At 31.2% G+C, this 21,793-nt stretch overlaps 1 protein-coding gene across 6 annotated transcripts; it reads left to right on the top strand.

The window, feature by feature from the left end:
- The first annotated feature begins 13,141 nt into the window (after positions 1-13,141).
- On the top strand, positions 13,142-20,691 carry LOC112278076 (succinate-semialdehyde dehydrogenase, mitochondrial). 6 transcript variants are annotated; one of them, XM_024511116.3, is made up of 21 exons: positions 13,142-13,278; positions 13,487-13,551; positions 13,783-13,881; positions 14,270-14,369; positions 14,482-14,530; positions 14,688-14,775; positions 14,990-15,100; positions 15,335-15,397; positions 15,725-15,835; positions 15,967-16,032; positions 16,522-16,599; positions 16,851-16,928; positions 17,085-17,151; positions 17,365-17,450; positions 17,562-17,594; positions 17,909-17,941; positions 18,135-18,235; positions 18,477-18,562; positions 19,115-19,221; positions 19,617-19,694; positions 20,154-20,691. In XM_024511116.3, exons 2-21 carry the CDS (start codon positions 13,492-13,494, stop codon positions 20,196-20,198), a joined length of 1,539 nt encoding a protein of 512 aa, XP_024366884.1. In that variant the 5' UTR covers positions 13,142-13,278; positions 13,487-13,491; the 3' UTR covers positions 20,199-20,691. The 6 variants fall into 6 exon arrangements, with proteins under 6 accessions (XP_024366884.1, XP_090104139.1, XP_090104138.1 ...); XM_090248012.1 differs by having other exon boundaries at positions 13,277-13,403; XM_090248013.1 differs by lacking the exon at positions 13,487-13,551 and having other exon boundaries at positions 13,152-13,403.
- Positions 20,692-21,793: the final 1,102 nt, after the last annotated feature.

Below are 21,793 nucleotides of genomic sequence, written 5' to 3'. Positions count from 1 at the left end.
CCTTGATTTTACTACATATAAATGAGAATTGTTCTACATATATTTGTTGTGGCCAATTTTATCTGTCATTTTATTATTATTTTAAAGTAGTGGAAACATGTGTTTTTGGGCACTGCAATCTTTGGCAATGCCTTCTTTTGTTCATTCCATGTTTTGCTCCCATGTTTGGCCAAGGAGAAGATTTCTTTGTCTTATATCCAAGTTGTTATATATAATAGACTAGTAGAAACTTGTGTCGTTTGCCATTGCAATCTTAGGTACATTTCTCTATTTCCTTCTTCCTTGATTCCCATATTTCTTGACTTCCTTGAATTTCTTGTGTTTTCTTCTTCACAACCAATTAAAAGACTAATTGCTATAGGACCTATAAATCAACAATTAGACCTATAGCAATATATGTTGATGAAGTCAAGGATATTATTTGCAATATAAAAGACAACTTTCAAATATGAAGGATTTTCTATAAAATTCATAAGTTTTAATTTATCCAAGGACATAACTAAAGAACATAATATAGTTGCTTCTTATGACTTGTGGCACAAACATGGTTGTCTATACCAAATCAATCCCTCTCCAAATAAGTCTTTTGAGATTATCTACAAGCTATACAAGATTACTCATTTGCGTTGAACCATGTGAATTCATAGTGGAATAAGATCTCATGAAAAAAGAGGTGGTCAAAAAGTATTGAATTATTATTATTATTATTATTATTATTGTAGGTGAAATATTAGAGGATTTTGGTCTCAAAGTTTAGATGGAAGATCTTAAATAACAAAAGATATAATTTCTATCAAAAAATATATTAATTGGAATTGTCTTTGCTTTGAAATATCATTTGAAGAAGTTACTTGATAGAATATGATTCAATTGCTATATAGATCCAACCTTAGTTTTTTCACATTTCAACCTTAGTATCCAAATTTTGATTTGTATACTATTTAGAATTCAAAAGTAACTTTTTATTTAGATTTATTTAAGATTTGACTTAGATTAGTTTTTAAAGCCCATTAAAAAATTTCACATTTTTGCTCTATGGCTTGTAACTAAGCTAAAAAATAATTTAGATTTTAATCTAGATAATAAAAACTTATTACAGTTGTATTTTTTCATTATAATGGAATTGAAAGTTGATTGAAAAGTTTAATACCAAAGTAAATAATCTTATCACTAATACTAAAAAAATCTATACTTCCATGATATTAATATGTTTTATTATATTGAATTAATATAACATAATTGGCAACATATAATTTGAATCTATTGATATGTTGCCAATTTTGTTTAGACACCAACTATTGAAATTAAAGACTAATTTTCTATATCAAAATAAAGAATTATTAGGAATTCAAGTAGGTTGGAAAATGATCAAAATCTTTACTAAAGATCATCTATCCAAGAATTCAACAAAAAAATCAAATGTTTCTTTATGTACATTAATTATCTTTTTTAAAACATGTTTATAATTAAAGATGTTAATAAACAATAGATTCATTTCTATTTAATACAAAAAAAAAACAAAGCTAGATAGAGAAGAAATAGATTCATATATAAAACTAAATTTCATTCTAATAATTAAATCAATTCTAATCTTGTGGCAACTTAGACAAATATGAGTGTTTAAACAATCAATTTTTTTCATCTTTCAAATTACATCTAAAAGAACAAGTTATCAAAAATGTCTCTAGAATTGTAAGTAACTATGATAATAATTATAATTACTTCTATTATTAAAAACTAATTTAATATACAATAACAAATTTCTATAGGATGCCACAAGTGGCAAAATAATTGATAGAAACAAGATAGCTCGGCTACAAAATATAATTTTTCCTTAAAAGGAAGGTCTTTAATTCAATTTATATATAAATTTCTTAAGACAACTTTCTTGAGACAACTTCTATTTCAATAAAAATAAAGTAATAAAAAATAGTTAACTCAAAGATAAAAGAAAAAATATTGCTGTAAGATTTAGATCGGATATTAAAGATTTTGTATAAAATAATTAAAAACAAAAGAAATCACAGCAAAAATTATCAAGTAAGATCAAATAAAAAAAATTAATGAAATTATAAATATTCTTTGTATCCAACTATATCATATTTAGAAAAAACAGCTTACAATATATTTATTATAAAAATCTAACAAGAAAATTTTTAAAATATTTTAAAAATATTCTATTAGATTTTAGAAAGTTTTAGAAGATTTTCAAAATATTTCAATAGAAGATTTTAGAAGGTTTTTAAAATATTCAGTAGATTCTAAAAATTTCTAAAAAGATTAAAGAAATTGTCTAAGAATGATCTTAAAGTTGCTTTATCTCCAAGCAACATGAAAACATCTTGAGAAGCTTTTTAATACCTAATATATATTATAGTCGAGGTGGAAGGAATCTTCAATCTCAACAACACCTCTCTTAGAGCTCTAGCTCACCTCTCTTGGTATTGATCATGTATTCATCTAGTTTAATTAAGTTTATGTTAGTTTTTTTTGTTGAAACTCTTCTATTCAAGTTCTTGTTTGATCTTCTATATAATGTATGTGTGATAGTTTGTTAAGACTACTTTCTTATCAATACTAAAGCTTGATCCTTCTTGGTAGAGAGTAGATTATTCCTCTTCTTGAAGGCATCTGAGTACTTTAGAGATTGTCGACTACCCTCCTTTAAACTAGTATTGTTTAGGTTTTTTTTTTTTTTTTTTTTTTTTTTTTTTTTTTGGCATGGCTAGCGGTGAAGATGTTAGTATGGTTGAATCTATTGAGTCCAAGTTAGATACTATTATGAATACATTGAATGCTTTATATTATAAAATTATCAAAATTGACAAATTTTTTGCAAGATTTTATGGTGATGAAAGATTTAGAGTAGTTTAAGCTATAATGCAATTACTTCTTTAAGCTTCTATATCCAAAGAGGCAATGGTACCTATATTTCAACAAGAAAATTTACCTATTCAACATCATAAGTAGCATCAAATTAGTCTTCCAAAAAAGTTTGATGGTATACGCTCCTAGTTTTAAAGATTTATTAATTAATTTGATTGGTAATTATTTTTGCAACTTAAGTGCTATTTAATAGAAGAGTCATGAATTGATTTAGTTAGAAGCTTGCTTATAGGATAAGCCTTATCTTTATTTGTTCTTTTTTTTAAAAGAGATCTCAAATCTTGAAGAATTTTGAAGCTTTTTTAGAAGTATTTGTGGAAGCATTTAGAAAATATGACAAGGTCCATAGATGACAACAAAGATTAACTTATTATATCAAAGATCATGCTTTGCATTAATTTATGCATGTGATTTTAGGCATTTGATTTGTGACATTAATTTTGATGAATAAGCTCTTATGAGCCAATTCTATTGAAAATTAAGGCATGATATAAAAGACCTATTATTATTATTATTATTATTATCTAATCTTTAAATACTCAATGAAGCCGTGAACCAAGCTGTGAAGTATAATGATTGATAATTTTAACACTGTCAAGATCAATACTTATGGACTTTGTCAATGCATCAAAAATTTGTACTCTACTATTTCAACAAATATATTGCTTTCACATTCTAGAGCTAAGGATATATAAATTCATGCAATATTATTCAAACTTCTTATAGTAGAGGAAAAGAAGTGTCAATTTGATTAAGGCTTATGCTTGTATTATGGTGAAAGAAGTTACACATTTGGAAATTATTCAAAAAAATAACATACAACTAGGATTAGGGATATAATCATTCAGGATAATAAAGAGGCCCAGCTACAATAGGGACTCCAGGGTTGAATATTTCAATACCTTAAGTTTATCAAGGTTCCTCTTTTTCTATCCAATGTCATTGTTGTTTTACTATATCTTTATTTTTTATCAACAAAAACTTCAAATAAATATCTTGTTAGATTCAAAAGCATGTACTTGGTTTTTAGATGACGAGCTTATCAAACTTCATAAAATTTCTCTAATACAAAAGTCAAAATCTATACATGTAGAAGTAAGAGATAATCAATCTTTATCTTTAGGCAATATTACTTTTGAGACCATACCACTAGAAATATCATTTGATATCTATAATAATAAAATAACATTTAATATTATTTAAACTATATTTAATTCTATTATTTTAGGATTTTTGTGGTTGAAAAGATATAATCCATCTATAGATTACAGATTTCATAAGGTTGAATTTCCAAAAAAATCCCTTTGAACAAAACCTAACATGAAGTCATCAATTATAAAGCCTTTATTTCTTGGAGTAAGGACTTTTATGAAGATAGTTAAGTATCATGGATATATATATATATATATATATATATATATCTATTATAACTATCAATTAGATAATATAAATAAATAGAAGTAGATAAAAGTAGATTAATTTTATAATATTTTTTAATAAAGCTTCTTAGAAGCTTTTCAAATGCTATTTTGACTTTACATATGTTTGTAATTGATTGATATGTTAGAAACTTTGTTAACAAAGTAATTACAATCCACATGTGTTGGTAGTTTAGAGAACAAGCTAACTATATGGCTCCCATTTAAAAAACTTATCTTGTGAGTCAAGATACATGTCATGCAAAGTTAACACGTTTTTGGAAATCCTATAGAACATTGCCACATAGATCTTAGATAAATAGTATATATAGAGGCAAAAATGAAGCCTTCTTCACTCTTGTCAATTCATTTTTTTATTTTTAATCTAGTTTCAAGAGTCTTTAGTTTTTTTATCTTTTGGCAATAGCTATTCCAATTTCTTTTTTAATATACATATTTCTCTATTTCTATTAAGTCATAATTCTTTGACAGAGCCTCAATTGATTATTTGCTTTTATCAAATTCTTGTCCTTGATAGATTGACAAGAGTACACTTATAATATCAGAGCTTTGTCTTTTTTTCATTAAGAGTAGATTATCCTTTTTTTTTTTAATAAGACTTAAGTACATTGAGGGTTGTGGATTATCCTCTTCTAAATTGATATTGTCTTTAGTATTTTTTTTTTCTTTATTTTCAAGTCTTCTCTTCTATTTGTTTTAACCAATCTTCCCTTCTTTAAATGTTATCATGGCAGGGCTTTTTGAAATAAAGAGTGCAATGTCACAAATGTAAGAGCGATTGAGAGAGTTAATACTTGTAATGCATCAACTTAACTTACCACCATAGGAAGCAACAAGAATGGCAAAGAACAAAGATGTAGAGATGATTGGGGCTGCTTCAACATCTATACCAAATTAAGTTTCTTCTCCTATAGTAGAACATCCTTTTAATGCCAAAAAATCAAGAGTTGCAATGTCCAAGAAGTTTGATGGTACAAGATCCAAATTTTAAAGATTTATCAATCAAGTACAACTTGTAATTGAACTTCAATCTCAAAGCTATCCAATTCAAGGATTGTAAGTTAGATTCATTAGTACATTCTTTTTAAATTTAGTATTATCATGGTTTTCATCTTTTCTTGAATAATAATATCTAATATTGGATAATCTAAAGGTTTTTTTGGTGGAGTTTTGATCTATGTATGGAAACCATGATGCAATTTATATTGCAACCAATAAGATCTATATTTTGTGATAAGGTAATGAATTAATAATATTATATAGTTCACAATTTTGATAACTTATAATTAATATCAAGTGGAATGATGCTACACTTATTAGCCAATTTTTCTATAGATTATAATGTGAGGTAAAGAAATTGATGCTCAACTTACTTAATCTTCAAACATTGAGTTAAGCAATTGACTTTGTTATGACGTGCAACAATTAAATTTTTAAATTTTGATTTGATACCGGCACAAGTGCATGTTAATACTATTATAAATCAATGACAATATCAACGTCTTCTGAACATATATATTTAAAAGTAGAGGATATGCAAATTGATGCAATATGTTTCAAATCTCTTATTATGCAAGAAAAGTCTTGTCATTATCAAAAAGAATTATTCTTGTATTATAGAGAATCTAAGTATACTACTCAATATTGTCCAAAGAAGTGACGTAATCACAAAATGAAGAGTTCAATTGTCAAAGAAGATAGTATATTAAAAAATAAGTTTGTTCAGTTGTAATAGGGACTGTGCAGTTAGAACTTTGTACAATACCTAGTGAAAGTTCTATTCTCTCTTCAAAATCTTTTTCTTATTTTACAATAAATATTATTTTAGGACCTAAATATTATAATGCCTCTACTTTGTTAGATTTGGGAGCCTCAATGTATTTTTTAGATGAAGAATTTGCTAAAAGATATAACATACCTTTAGTAAAGAAAACTAAACTTGTTCATATAGAAGTCATAGATGGTCGTCCATTGTCTTCAAGAAATGTTACTCATAAAATCCTTCTTATAGAAGTAATAATTAATGGTTATAGTAGCTTTGTAATATTTAGTATCATTCAATCTTTCTTTAATCCAATCATTTTAGATTTATTATGGCTAAAAAAATATAATCCTAAAATAGATTAGATTTCTCATAGTGTTGATTTTTTTGAAAGTATAACCAAGATGCACTTGTGCCACTCTTAGATCTATACTTGATTATAGTTAATCAAGTAGAAAGTCATAAGTCTAATACAATTAAATCTGTATTTGTAGGTACAAGAGGTTTCTTATATGCTGCAAAAAAAAGATTATCTAGTATCATTTATGCTACAATTATTTCTAATGGTAAAAAGACTTCAAGTGGCATTCTAAGCCAATATCAATATTTTTAAGGTATATTTGAAAAAAAGAATGCAGATATTCTATTAGAATATTGTTCTTATGATTGCTCAATTGACCTTCAAAAATAAGCTCAATCATTGTTTGGACCAATTTATAATTTATTACAAAATAAATCACCTGAATTCAAGGAATATATTGAAAAAAAATTAGCTAAGAATTTCATATACTATTCCAAATCTCTAGCAAGAGCTCCAATTTTATTTGTAAAGAAAAAAGATTGATCATTGTGGATATGTATCGATTATTAAGGGCTCAACAAAATTACCATCAAGAATAGATACTCACTACCTTTAACATCTAAACTTCTTGATTAGTTGAATGAAGCTAAGATCTATAAAAAAATAGATTTAAAAGGAGCATACAATTTGATATGCATCAAAGAAGAAGATGAATAGAAGACTACGTTTCAAATAAGGTATGGACATTTTCAATTCAATGTTATGCCTTTTGGACTTATAAATGCACCAATAACTTTTAAAAATCTAATAGATGATGTTTTTTTTGACAATTTTTAGATGAATTTATTGTCTATTACCTAAATGACATCTTAATCTATTCTAAGAACATAGAAGAACATGAAGTTCATGTTTGTTGTGTATTACAAAAACTAAGAGATGGAAGACTCTATGCTAAGATAGAAAAATGTATATTCTACACTACTCAAGTTGACTTCTTAAGCTACATCATTTCAAATGTTGGACTTAAGATGGATTATAAGAAAGTTAAAATTATTATGGATTAGAAGATTTCAAAAAGGGTGTTGTATTATAATTATTTATGGTATGTAAAAATTAACCAAAATATATAATATATTTGTAAGTATTGATATACATTAGAGTGATTAGCAAGTTAATTTAACGAGAGTTGATGTAAAAAAAATTATTTTGATGTTTATTTATATTTATTATAGTTTTAAATTATATAAAATTAAGATATTTAGTATAAAATTCAAAAAAAAGATTGGAGCTCAAAGATGAAGATCTAAACCTCTAAGAAACTTACTCCAATAGATGAAAGTAAGGTATGGATGGATGAAGGCTAAAGGTAAAGAACTTCATCTCTATTAGTCAAAGGCCATACCAAATAGGCATTTAGTAATCTGTCTGCAATCATAACAAGGGTTTTGGTGACTTTAGAAGGAAAATTTGAGAATCAAAAATAAAGGTTGTAAGGTTTAGGATTTGGGCTATAATTTGTATACAAATTTTAGAGGATTTGGAGTTAGGGTGATGAAGTTATAGCCGTTTGAAGCTAAGATGTTTTTTCAAGATATAGTATTGCTCTTTTGAGGATACAAGGAGTTTCATGATAAATTATAGAAATCAAGAGATGCGGCCACAAGGGTGATTTTAAGATCTATATCTCATATGAAAGAATTTTTATATTTAGAGTTTTTATGAAGAAGTTATAAAGTATTGAAGACAATACATATAATATAAAAGTTGTAAGTGAGTCGTTTTGTTAATAGTAATGGTTGGAGCCATATCTTAAATTTCCAAATGAATTTTTGTCTCAAAATTTATACAAGTGTGTGTTATTAAGTTAAAAATCTATATATCAAAAAATTTATGGTATTTGAGTATTTAGTTTGTGAAATATGAAGAAATTTGTACACAGATATACATAAACAAGAGTTTGAAGCTACTGTTAGGATTTTAACAATATCTTAAGTTTCATAATGATTTTATAGTTGAAATTTGTTGTGGTAGTTTTTAAAAGTACATCAATACTTCATGTAAAATTTTGGTTTGTCTAAATAGTCTGATCATAAGATATGAACTATTGAAGTTTAGAAAAAATTCACCTTTAGGATATACAAGGTTTTATAATATTTTTATCACATTTTTGGTGACGTTTAGTATTTAGGGCTTCTGTATTGATATAATTGCCTCAATAGGGACAATTTATACATAGACTTAGTAACAAAGTTTTTAACTTATCAATCAACTAAAAGTTCTTTTGCTAAGAATTAAGGATTTTTTCCACTTCATATTTTACATAATTTCTTATTTCAATAGAAGGCAAAGATGGTTATATTCTTCTAAAAATAATTAATTTTATTTAAGCTTCTAAAATATAAACATGAAATACTAGATATACATTTATAGATGTGGATAGTTTCAACCAATAAGCCACTAAATTGATTTATTTTTGAATACAAAATGGCCTTAGTCTTTGGTAGTCCATCTTATATCAAGGCAAATTGATTTTGATATTTTGTCGAAGAAACCGTAATTTATCTACTAAAGATTAATCATTGGTTATTGATTGCCACATTTCTTTATTATATCAAGTACCAAATAATCTACTGTCAATGACATCAAAATTTCCAAACTTTGCAAATATGTGATTTAAAGATATTTAGCTAACCAAGACGTAAGATAACTTATATGTATTACAACTAAAAAATATTCAACCAAGAGTGACTTGTAATATTTCTTATGAAGTGGTGATATATAGATATTAATTACTAAGATAAAAAGTAGTTTAATAGAAATAGATAAATTTGATAATATCTTATAGAAAAGCTTCTTAAAAGCTTTGTAAATGTAAATTTGAACTTATAAGTATTTATAGGTTGAAAACTTGACCAACAAATTAGCTACATGTGATACATCCTAACCTCTTTTTTTACATATTGGCCATATATAGTACTTGTGGTACAAATCAGTCATGTGTTATACATGTTGAAAACTTATCTTCTATGTTAGACATATATTTTGCAAGTTGGATGTATGTCAAATGATTTATAGAATATTGTATTATAGTTCTTTAATTGAATAATATATATGGAGGCAAGAATAAGGCCTTTATCACTCTTATCAACTACTATCTTGTTTCTAGTCTAATTTCAAAAGTTTGTAGCTTTTATATCTTTAAAAATAGCCATTCCAATTTCTTCTTAATTATATGTACTTTTTCATTTCTTCTATGTTATCTTTCTTTAAGACACATCTCACATACTTAATTACATTTTGTAAGTTCTTGTCCTTGATAGATAGAAGAATCTTATTACAAAAATAATTATTTAAATTTCAAGTTGTATGAAGATTTCAATCCAATAGATATGGATATATAGAACCATGTTGTCTTATAAGATAATTTTAGTATAGAATCTTTGTCCCAATGGTCATGTTATGTAAAATTGAATCTAAAAATAAATTTGGCATTTAATTAGAAAAGTATTTGAATGTACCTAGAAGTACTTCTTGTAATAAAAAGAAATGCATGAAGTATTTAAAAACACTTGTCTTTGCAATTATAATACTCTTGAATTCTTCAAGTCAAATTATTTTATGTCTACTAATTTTAAATTATATACTTGTTATAGACAACTTTATCTCTAAATTACTTTACTTAGATAATTTTTAAAGTCATTTCTATGCTCTTTACTTATTTCTAAGATAATTAAGTGTATTTCAAGCTAAGGAATATGGATTCTATTAATACTCTTTAATCATTATCAACCTTAATTAAATATCAAATAATCTTTAATTAAATTATAAAAAATCCATATAAAAATTCTAAAATAAATAAATCAATCTTTAATAATATCTTAATCAAATTCTAAAAAATTCTATCCAAACCTTAAAACAGCTTTATTTAAATTTTAATAAAATTCTAAAAATATTCTAAATAAATCCAAATAAATTCTTAATCAAATTTTAAATATATCCTATTTAATTTTTAACTTAATCATAACTAATATTAAAAAAAATTATCTAATTTTTAATCAAATTCTAACTAAATTCTAATAAAATCATAAACAATTCTTATAAAATCTTTATTAAATTCTAATTAAATCTTAACAAAATTTCATAAATTTTAAATTCAATAGAAAATTATAGCCTTTGTAACTTCTTGAGTGACTATTGATTTTATTTCAAACATTGCAAAATCTTCAAAGTATAGAAAAAAATAAATAAGAAGAATTACACTTATTATTTTAGAGAAAATTCAAATATCCTTCTTGGAATAATTCTCCAATCTTAATATCAATCTAAGGCTTTATTAAGTAATATTTTTTAGAATTCACCCTGTACTTATATCTAAAGATTCTTTTGTTATTATTTTTGCTAATATATCTTGTTTTGTCTTGTTTGTGGTCTATAAAGTACTTAGAAGCTTCTTTAATAAAAAAGAAAATATAAAATAAAACTTCTAAGATCTTCCTACTTTTTATCTAGAATTTCAAACTGAGTTTTTGCAGTATTTTCAATAAAGTTCTACTAAATTATTAGTCTTTATATATTTTTTCACTTATTAGCTATGTACAACACAATATTTCCAAATCTTCCTATCATATAGATTGATTTGACTATGGTATACTAATACTTGTTACGTTTAAAAATAAAGGTGCTTCACCTCTCTCACCTTGCATCCTCTTCTTTACAATACCTTCATATTATATCTAAGTTTATTTTACAAAAAGATATAGTCTTTAATCTATCTGATTCATATGAACTAGAGATATATAATAACATTTGAAAGAATAGAATTCACAAATATAGTTCTCCAAGAGGGAAAAAAAAAAAAAAAAAAAAAAAAAAAACTCTTCTTAGTTGAATTATAACATAACTAGCAAAATAAGACTACATCTTCTTAGATAAGTTGGCTCTCATTCCAATCATCCTTTTGACTTAAAAAACATTGATTCTAATTCTTTTCAAATAATAAAATTTTAAAATATATAAGAATTTTTATTTTCATTTTTTGTTTTTTATTTTTAAAGTTATTTTGGCATAAAAATGGATAGAGATACAAATTCTTTATCTCGAATTTAAGAAGATATTAGATATGAATTAATAATTAATGTGATGTTGTGCGATTTTCTTTTTTTTCAACATCTTATGAAGTTAAAAATTATTTTCTATAATATTTGTAGATTAAATGATCTACCTAAAGATTTTAAATTGCAAAGTTATATTTATTTATTTATTTATTTATTTTTCCCAAAATGTGATATCTTTCTACTCTAAGAACATAAAGTATGTAATACAAGGGTACAAGAACTAAGCGATAATCTATAACTTTATATCAAGCTCTTCAATTTAGAAGTTGCTTTTAGTTATGCAAATAGTTGTAATAGAATAAGATAGAAATATTTTTATTCTAATTAAATATTTAGCTAATAATATTGGCTTGTTTATGCATAATATAGCACTTTGAATCATAATCAATAATATTTTAGGTGATTCTATTAATATTGTAAACATTTATGCTTCCAACAAATATTAAGAAAGAAACTAAGTGCAAAGAAACTTATAATTAGAATATGGCTAAAAAAAACACTTGATAAATTATCTTTTTTGAAGAAGACTTTTATTAAAAGATGAAAAAAATACTTTAAAATTATTTTCATCTTGATTTCTATTAATAGAAACTTTTAAACAAGAAAGTATATTGAATTATTCTTAAGTTAAAAAAAACAAGAATTGTATTTTTTTCTAGATTATGTAGGTCCTATGTTAGTATTAATTTATTCTAGGAAGAAAAAAAATTATAAATATTATCTAAGAAATGGTAGTATGTTATTAGACCATCATCTAATTAAGTATGCTTTTCAACTTCAAAAATCCAAACAAAGATATTAAAAATAAAATTTAAATCTATTCTTTTTAAAGAATCTTTCAATCTTTCAATGCGTTGGAAAAATATGGCCTCAATATAGACTAAAAGATTCTTTTATCTATAATATATTAATCTTTGTACAATTATATAAATTATTTTGTAATGAATTGTTTTAAATTTTTATTCTCACACATACAAACAACAATTTGGATTTCCAAATTCTATAAAGGCTTCTAGCTTCTATGTGAATAGCATTTTGCACAAAGTCAATATTAAGAAATTGAAGATAAAATGGAAAAAAATATAAGACTCTTGGTCTTGATGACATTAGAATAGAATTTCTTCAAATATTTTGGCATTTCATTGGAAAAGACTACTTAACCATGATTAACCAATCTCCTTACAGTATTGTCAAATGGTAATGATAAAATGCATCATAAATTTCATTTCCTAACTTGCATATGATTTCTAAGTACAAAGTTGGACTTTTCTTCTCAGATTGTACATTCCTATACTTTCTTGTATTTGAATCTATTGCACTACTATGTATTTCAATCTCTTAGACCTGCCAAGTTACTACTATACAACACTACAAACGTTGATGATTCCAACAAAAGAAGACGTGAGAAGAAACATGGGAAAAGAAAAATCGAACCGAGACAACAACATGGGCATGACCTGGTTTGAGAGTTAGGGTTCAGAATTAGGGTTTGTGGGGACGATGAAGGTGGAGCCCACGAAGGGATTTGCTGATTTCCGCGATCGGAGGCTCGGGCTGGTGGTGCATTCCCATCGTTTTGTGCGGGGAATTGCACATTGGGATTAGCCCCATCCTCGTGCATTGCGAATCGACGACAATTCCTGAGGAATTTGCAACGCTGGCTTGCCACCTTGTGCTCCACTGCACTACCTGCACTGCGCTCTCTCCACGTGGGAAAGTTTCCGTTTCTATTGGACACATGACCCCTTCGCTTCTGACTGCACTCTCACGCCTCACGTCAGCTTTCTCTTCACCTATAACCCATCGCGAAATCGTGATTTTTATGTTTCTTAAGGTGTGCGATTGTGTAATTCTTGAAGACCTGTTGCAATCTCCCCGACTGCCCGAGTGTTGGTGAAGCGGTCAGTGCGTTTTTCCCAACATTTTGTTTGCAGACTTCGGGTGCGAGTTTGAGGGAGGTGACTTGGTTGTGGCCGAATTTCAGGCATCATGAGAGGTTTGGTTGGAATTCGAGCTAAATCGCCATGGCTGCTGCCGGTCCTTCGTCAGGAAAGGCGCTTGAACTTGGATTTTTTCATACTGATGGTGTTTACTGGCTCATGAATTTTAATGGCATTGTAAAGTAGCCGGAATTGAGACATCGGAGCGCATGGTTGCGAGTTGTGGCTATGAATGGGATTGAGAATGGGTTGTCGATTGATGCTGTGCTACTGGCCTTGACGCCCTCTGATTTTGAATAGGCAAAGGTATGATTGGAGTTTTCTTTTGGTGTGTGTGCAGATGGGCACAATGGTGCAGCTGAACGAAGCGGGATTGTTCAAATCGCAGGGGCTTATTGGTGACAAGTGGGTCGATGCTGAAAACGGCCACACTCTCCCAGTATGTGCTAGCTTACTCAGTCACCGTCTCCATCGTCTCTATTCGTTTCACATGTCTTCGGAAGCATTTATGGTTGGAGCATTGAAACTTTCATTTGCAGAATGCTATGCCTTCCGGAGTGGTGTGAGTGTCTCTGTAGCTATTCCTTCCAATAACTGAATAAGTACCTCGAGAAGTTGTGAGCTCAGGGAATTCTCCTTGTCCACTTCACTCTTCCAATACTCTTGGATCCCACACCCCACTCGCTCGATTACGCTAATGATTTTTGGAGATGATCGAACATTAGATTTTCAGTAAAGGCGTCCAAGCCCACAAGATATTTAAGTGGCAATTTGCTCACAGGGACTGTGTGGGATGTTTGGGGATTGTCGGGAAGGGCCTTTCATAGGTTAACAATCCTGCCACGGGAGAGATCCTCACGTCTGTGCCATTTATGGGTAAGCGAGAAGCAGAGAAGGCGATCGCTGCAGCATCTCAGGCTTTTACATGTATGCCTCTTGCCACTTCTCATTCTTGAGTCATTTCCGTCATGTTTGCATTGTACTAGTGGAGATGAGAGCTTGGTGATGACCCCATGGGGACCACGGTCTTTTGAAACAGCTTGGAGTAAGCGAACGGCTAATGACAGGAGCAAAATTCTACGACAGTGGTGAGTATTTCTAAGATGTGTCGCAAGCGCAACAAGGCAGATGTAATAGTCTGCCGGAGGGTGATTCTGGGTCGTTCATCTCGGAAAAATGTTATTTCAGTTTAGTTCAGAAACATCACATGTGTCTTTCTGAATTCCTTGTTTTTTGAGTGTGAAGGTTTAACTTACTCATAAAGAATAAAGATGACCTTGGGAAGCTCATTGTCTTGGAACAAGGAAAGCCACTCGCTGAAGCAGTCGGAGAGGTAGTTTTCACGCACTTAACTATTAAGGCATTTTTGCATCTTTCTGTTCCTTGTACTACATCTTAAAAGTGCTGAGAAGGTCTCGATCAAGAGAGTTGTGAATTGCGATCAATTGGAAGTCATCAGATTGTATTGTCTTAGAACTTGTGAACGTCGTTATCAGATTGAATGTGGCTGATTTCCTTCAGCTGCGGTACTAAGTTGTGAACTGCAGATCGTATATGGTGCAGCCTTTGTAGAGTATTATGCGGAAGAGGCAAAACGAGTTTACGGTGACATAATTCCCTCTCCTTTCCCAGAGAAACGAATGCTCGTGATGAAACAAGTAACTCATCCTGCCAGCTTTTTGTCAGTTTCTTAAGTAGAGCATGTGGAATATGTGATAAAATTTCTTCCTTATGCAAGATGAAGCATTTCTTCGGTCATTTCCTACCTCGTATATCCTACAATCTTCATTTATCAAATGTATTTTTTACGTGTACCTTTGTATTTGTTCCAGAGTAAACATCATTTGAAGTTGTAGTTGAGGTGTTAAACTGGGTCACTTGTTGGTTGGCAGCCAGTTGGAGTAGTAGCTGCCATAGCACCTTGGAATTTTCCTCTGGCCATGATTACTCGCAAGGTCCGTATTTTACCTCGTACTTGAATGGGTTCACACTAGATTTTCTAAAAACACAGGAGGTTTTCTCTAATCCAATGGCATTGGTGTTGGAAAATTAGACTATCTTGGTTTTGGTACCATCTTTTTCAATTAAAAAAATGCGAGTGGTAGTTTAGTCAAGGTCGATGAACCTTACAAGCTTTAATCAAGTTTGGTTTGAAATGATGTGTGTGGTCGGACAAGAAGCTGCAGACTAGTTAGAAACCGAGGGCTGTCCATTGGCTGAAAGTATGATGGAGGATCAGAATCTGTTCCCGTTTTCAACGTGGTTGGAAGAATTTTTTATAGGTAGCTCCAGCGTTAGCAGCAGGGTGCACTGTCGTTATAAAGCCTTCAGAGCTTACTCCTTTGACGGCGTTAGCTGCTGCAGAACTTGCCCTGCAAGCAGGCATTCCTCCTGTAAGTTCATGCTAAGTGTACATTGCACATTTCTTCGATAAGATTGCATGCATTGTAGAGAAGTAGTGAGATTCGTATCTCTTCAAGGTTCTTGCTAGGCTTTTTGTAATTGAGAAGGGTAATTGCTACAGGGTGTTGTGAACGTTGTGATGGGAGATGCAAAGGGAATTGGGGATGCGATGCTAGACAGCACAGAGGTAGGTTGTGTTGCACCTAATGCATGGTACTAAAATCCTTCTGTCCATATAATTTGGGTTTAAACCCATGTCTCCCCGTTTACCCTTGTGATAATGATCCCAGGTTCTGAGTACATCGCTCTAGTAACTTGATTTAGGCGTGAGTATATTCAAGTTGTGCATCCCACAATCACGTGTGCACAATGTTTTATAGAATCACCACATAAATGATCAGTCATCTGTGCATGTATAAGAACTTCATAAAAATTGAGATCCATGTCAACTTCCTCCGAAATTTTTATCCATATCCATCACGTATGTCCTTCATCATCCTATTTTCTGACGCTAGAATTTATAGTCTGCGTATTTAACCTACTTGATGTCCATCGAAGTGGTGTTTTGCAAAATGAACGCTTTGTGCACCATCTGTGTTGATGTCGCTTAGTAACACGAGTTAGAGCCTTGTTTTATGCTGAACTGTAAATCTTACGATATCTACTGAACTTGCAGGTTCGTAAAATTACTTTCACTGGCTCAACAGGAGTTGGTAAAATGCTCTTGGCTGGGGCGGGAAAGACTGTTAAAAAGGTATGTCACTTGTCCAGAGCATCTCAAGTTTAGAGTTTTAATTATTAAAATTTCAACATGTTTAATTGTTGTAGTGGAATTAGTCTTTACATTTTAATATGCGTTGCACCTAGTCTAGGCCAGAATCGCTACAACAGTAGAAGCATTTTAACTACGAGATTTACTTAACTGTATGGATTTTTTCCGGGTGTTTTTGCATGTGACTGAACCTGCGACCAGAATATTCTCCTTGACAAAGATGGTATGCGCAGGTTTCCTTAGAGCTTGGTGGTAACGCACCGTGCATCGTTTTTGATGATGCTAATTTGGACGTTGCTGTTAAAGGAGTGGTATGTATATTTAATGTCTTTATTTTATTTTATTTTATTTTTAAAATTATTATTATTATTATTATTATTATTACATTTTTAGAAGTTGGTTGCGAGTTATTTAATTTCAAAACTACAGAGCGATGGTGAAACTCATGTGCATCTTGGTGGATGCAGTTGGCCGGCAAGTACAGGAACTCTGGCCAAACTTGTGTTTGCATCAACAAAATTTTTGTGCAAGATGGTAAGATCACATGTTTTGATCTTTGATTTTGTTGAATTATTTTCGGACTTGAGCATGTATTCTTCTCGCAACTTGCCACTAAAAAGGTTTTATTTTATTTTATTTTTATTTTTTTTTGTTTGAGTTATTGTATCTTGATGGTAAGTCTAGGTACATTGTTGTTAATTTCTCTTCAGTAAGTCAATTCGCATAGACTGACTTGTTTGGGGCCAGGCATCTACGACAAGTTTGCGGAGGCTTTTGCAAAAGCAGTGTCAGGATTACGCGCAGGGAATGGCCTAGAACCAGGCATAACTCAGGTTAGCATTTTTTCTACTGAAGGTTACGTACATTGAGGATACTTGCGTCCTTCTGTACAGTTACTGGTGTACGGAACCTCGCAGCTACTAACTACTATTATTGTTATGTAGGGACCATTGATTAATGAGACAGCACTCGAAAAGGTAAAAAATGTCTTTGAGGCACTTCACAACCATATATCCGTACATCCAGAAAGTTCTCAAAAGTGTAGAGCTTTATAAGTTTGTGCTGTCTCTAATAGAATTTTTTGTGCTGGAATCAAAAAGTTCGAATTGCCCAAATCTTTCTAGCAGACATGAGTTTATGTAAAGAAAGGGGTAAGACTTAATGTTCACCATTTGTGTTAAGTATATCAGTGTGTTTTTGATAAAAACGCAACTAACAAATAATAAAAATTAAGGTCCTGCTGTGCTGGTAATTCTAGACAATATCAATTGAAATTGTGATGTATACCCAGGTTGAGAGGCACGTACAAGACGCAGTGTCCAAGGTAAACGAAATTCCAACTCCCTACTTGAATTTCGGTCTTGGTGTGTTAAGTGATGAGATATGACATATCTTCATCTGTTTAATTTACATGTGGAGGGTTTAGGGGTTAGGGCATTACACGAGTATAGCTATATCGCGTCGAGGAGATGTATATCATCATGATCCTAATGAAGAAGGCTGATACCCTTCATTAGGGAGCGAAAGTGCTTGTAGGTGGCAAACGGCATAGTTTAGGTCGCACATTCTATGAACCAACTATTCTCGGCAACGCTAGTGACGAAATGCTTATCTTCAGGTTCTGATCTAATACTTGTATTATGCGATTCATGCAAGAAACACACCTAGCATCAGACTGAATCGGATGTTGAGTATATGCTTACCAGAAAGAAATCAAATCTGACATGCTGTGTGTGTTGCCACTTCTGAAATTGTAGTTTCTGCATGCATTTGATTTGCAATGTTTCTAGTGCAGCATGGCCTCGATAATATTTAAAGCTTTTGAGTTGTAACCTCAATTGTATCTTTTGCATATGAAGGGAGGAAGTATTTGGGCCAGTTGCACCCCTTGTGCGATTTAACACAGATGAGGAAGCAATCAAGTTGGCCAATAATTCAGAATTTGGTAAGCATTTTGGTTCGTGACATACCAGTTGTTGTTTTTTCTTTATTGTAGTAATGAGTAATATGGGTAGACCCCTTTTTCTTGTAAAGTTATAGTAATTAAAGAGTAGCCCAACCGATTAGCTTATGGACCTTAACCCTATCATAACCTAATCTTTTATCGTCCGACATAAATTGATGTTTCAGTTTGAGATACTGTAGTACAATATCTCAAACTACAGTATCCATTTTTTCTGCGTATGAAAATTAACAGTATAGTTCTAGTCGTGAAAGTTCATTTGATAACTATTCTATAGCTTGCACACTTTATTTTAACACTGCTTGAAGAATAGATACACTATGATATAATGGGAAAGCACTAATACAGATAGTTGTTTATTAGGTTTTGAATTAGCGATGTAAATGGATTGTTGAATTTCGTTGGCCCAATCCCCAGCACATAGTTGGGGAGGACTTCGGCTTTACTATGGTTATTGTCTTCAATATGCTAGTATATGTTAGCACTCTGAGTTATGTGAATTGGCACTGATCTATGTCTCCTGTGATTGACCAGGCCTGGCTGCATACGCTTTTACTGAGAATATTACTCGAGGTTGGCGTGTAGCCGAGTCACTTGAGTTTGGCATGGTTGGCCTAAATGAAGGCCTCATTTCAACTGAGGTATATCAGCATCCTTAATATCTACTGTTTCTTCTATTTTACACACCCTGTCTGCTGGTTTTATTATTATTATTGTGATTTTTTTTCCCCTCTTTTTTCTCTTTATTTCGTCGCCCTCTTTCAAATACCTACATTATGACATATTTAGGTTTAGCCTGAGCAAGTAGGTGCATCAATGAGAAGGTTGAAGGAAAGGTTCTAGCGTTCTCTTCTATAGAACTGGTATCGCTTTTTCATTTCATAAATCTAACTCTTCTCAACGAAAATCTTGGGTTATTTGGGGTACACAAACCACGCTCGTGGTGGTGATGTTATGAAACTGACAAGTTTATTTGTAGGCTATTCTAGACAAGTCTTTTTCAAACTCATGATGCATTCTATGGGGTCTGCAATAGGTGGCACCTTTCGGAGGTATGAAGCAATCTGGACTGGGTCGTGAAGGCTCCAAGTATGGTCTTGACGAATACCTTGAGGTACGATTTTCGCATTTTTCACCTTGCGTGGTGTGAACCTGTGATCGAATGGCTTGCACTTGAAACTTGCCCAAGCAGGAATCCATGCATTATGTCCCAATTATTTTTGAATTGATGTACAAATCCAAGGTATCTGCGTATTTAGATGACGTTAAATCAAAGCTTAGGAGCTTCTCCTGGACTGGCTTACGGGAAAATCAGAAGTTTGGATTACTAAATTCTTAAGAATCCTTTTTTGTTTGACGATTTTGAACTTTCAGTAAAATTAACTAGTGATTGTCACCTAAAACTCCAATTTAAGCACAACTTCAAAGATTTGGTGGATTTGTGTCTATCAATGTGATTGTACCAAATCAAAGAGCTGTTTTTGTCCAGTGTGATTCTATATCTCTGTAAGGAATTCAATGTTTCGGATGCATGTTTGTTTTAAGTTTTCTTGACTTGTGTGACTCTCTACAGATGAAGTACGTGTGTCTTGGCAACATGGCACAACCCGTCGGTTGATGGCCTGCAATTGGCACCTCAATTTTACCTACAAGGATGGTTATTCGTACCTCTCAGAATTGCGTTCAAGGATTGTATAATGTTTAAAAGTCTAGTAGTTTTTGAAGCATCCTAGTTTCATCCCGCAAAAGTGTAAATAAGTTGTAGTCCAGCATCTTCCTTGAGCGAAATTACTGAGTATTACTGCTTCATTGAATCAACTATAATATTTTTTGTAGTTCATATTGAGGCAGTGCTCTACCGATTGAAATGATCATTACTCAACTTCAGGATTTTCAATGTCTTGCCATTTCAGGCTTCCCACTTGTAGCCATGCACCAAGTTGGATTACAACCCTATGATTGTAGTTATAACTGTACGTCCTGTTAATAGTACATACATCTTGGAGGCCTTAGTTTCACATTCTTCTTGTTCCAGGAGTCATACATTATTTGTTGTATAAAGCTCCTGCAGAAACGAGAATTACTTAACGATCATTTGATGTTGCGGAAAACGTGGGATTGGCTCATAATATGCTTGAATATTTTCAAAGATATTGGATTCTAGTACTGTCAGGTTAGCCTGAGAATTGAAATAAAAGAGTTTTTATTTTAAATACTACCGTACCTCCAACCAAAAGGATGAAGAGAGACGAAGTGGAAGGAACATGTGTTGGCATCAATATAGCACTGGCATTAGGAGAGGCTTATTATCATCACCTTTCGCATCAGATTTAAACAGTATTCATTTTTTATTTATTTTACAAGTATACTTATTTATGTCTGATAGCAAAATTAATTATACCAACCTGTCTAATTAGTGAAAATTCAGAAGCCTCTTACCAGTACAACACTGGTTGACACCGAAATGATTGCAGTGAGCAACGCCAGTATGATGTGTGCTTCGTACTTGAGAAATCTATGTTTTTCTCGTGAATCAGAGGATTGCCAGAAACTATGTCCACGCTTTGAGCCAGACCACCGCAGAAACTGGTGGGATGGCTGTCTATCTCCACTTCCTCTGCAATCCCTAGTTGTTGATTCCTACACTTCCACAATTATTTCTGTGATTGGCACTTTGGTATCATGTGAAGAATGCAACCTGTACACCCAATGTCTGTCCACATCCTCAATCTCGAGCACTCAAGGTCCGGACACAAAAGGACCCCAAGGGCCGCATCCTCTATCATTACGTCGCACAGTTTCTGTACCGGCAGAAAAGTGCTGGAAACGGTTTTGTTATTTCCGAAATGTAATCCAACTTTTGCTGCTGAGTTCTCTGCGAAGGCCAAATTATACGACTCTGATTCTAATATAGCAATGAGTAATCTCAATACAAGGTTAATCTACGTTCAGTTTGAAGGGGGTAAACGTTGTGTTCACTCTAAGTTTTGATGTCGACAGCCTGATCATGTAGTCAAAATGAGTAGCTAAATCTTCAATATCTATACTACGAATCTGAGAATTGAGTTGTTTCACCGTGTTTTCACAGTGCAACCAAGTTTTATCATTGAAATTACTCCGATCAACTTAACCTTCTGCTGCACATGGTCACAGCCCTCGATAACCAGAGTGATCAGTTCTCCTCGGAAACACGTTCTTGCCAAATTTGTCGGT

Source organism: Physcomitrium patens, chromosome 26, assembly GCF_059467195.1.
Source record: "Physcomitrium patens ecotype Gransden chromosome 26, ASM5946719v1, whole genome shotgun sequence".
Classification (NCBI taxonomy): domain Eukaryota; kingdom Viridiplantae; phylum Streptophyta; class Bryopsida; order Funariales; family Funariaceae; genus Physcomitrium; species Physcomitrium patens.
Note: the sequence above shows the minus strand (reverse complement) of the source record. Positions and strands in the feature narration are given on the sequence as shown.

Coding starts and splice junctions, on each gene's coding strand:
- LOC112278076 (XM_024511116.3), top strand. CDS start 13,492: ATGAGAGGTTTGGTTGGAATTCGAGCTAAATCGCCATGGCTGCTGCCG. Junction 14,531..14,687: donor AGCAAAATTCTACGACAGTG/GTGAGTATTTCT, acceptor TTGAGTGTGAAG/GTTTAACTTACTCATAAAGA. Junction 16,929..17,084: donor ACGTTGCTGTTAAAGGAGTG/GTATGTATATTT, acceptor TGGTGGATGCAG/TTGGCCGGCAAGTACAGGAA.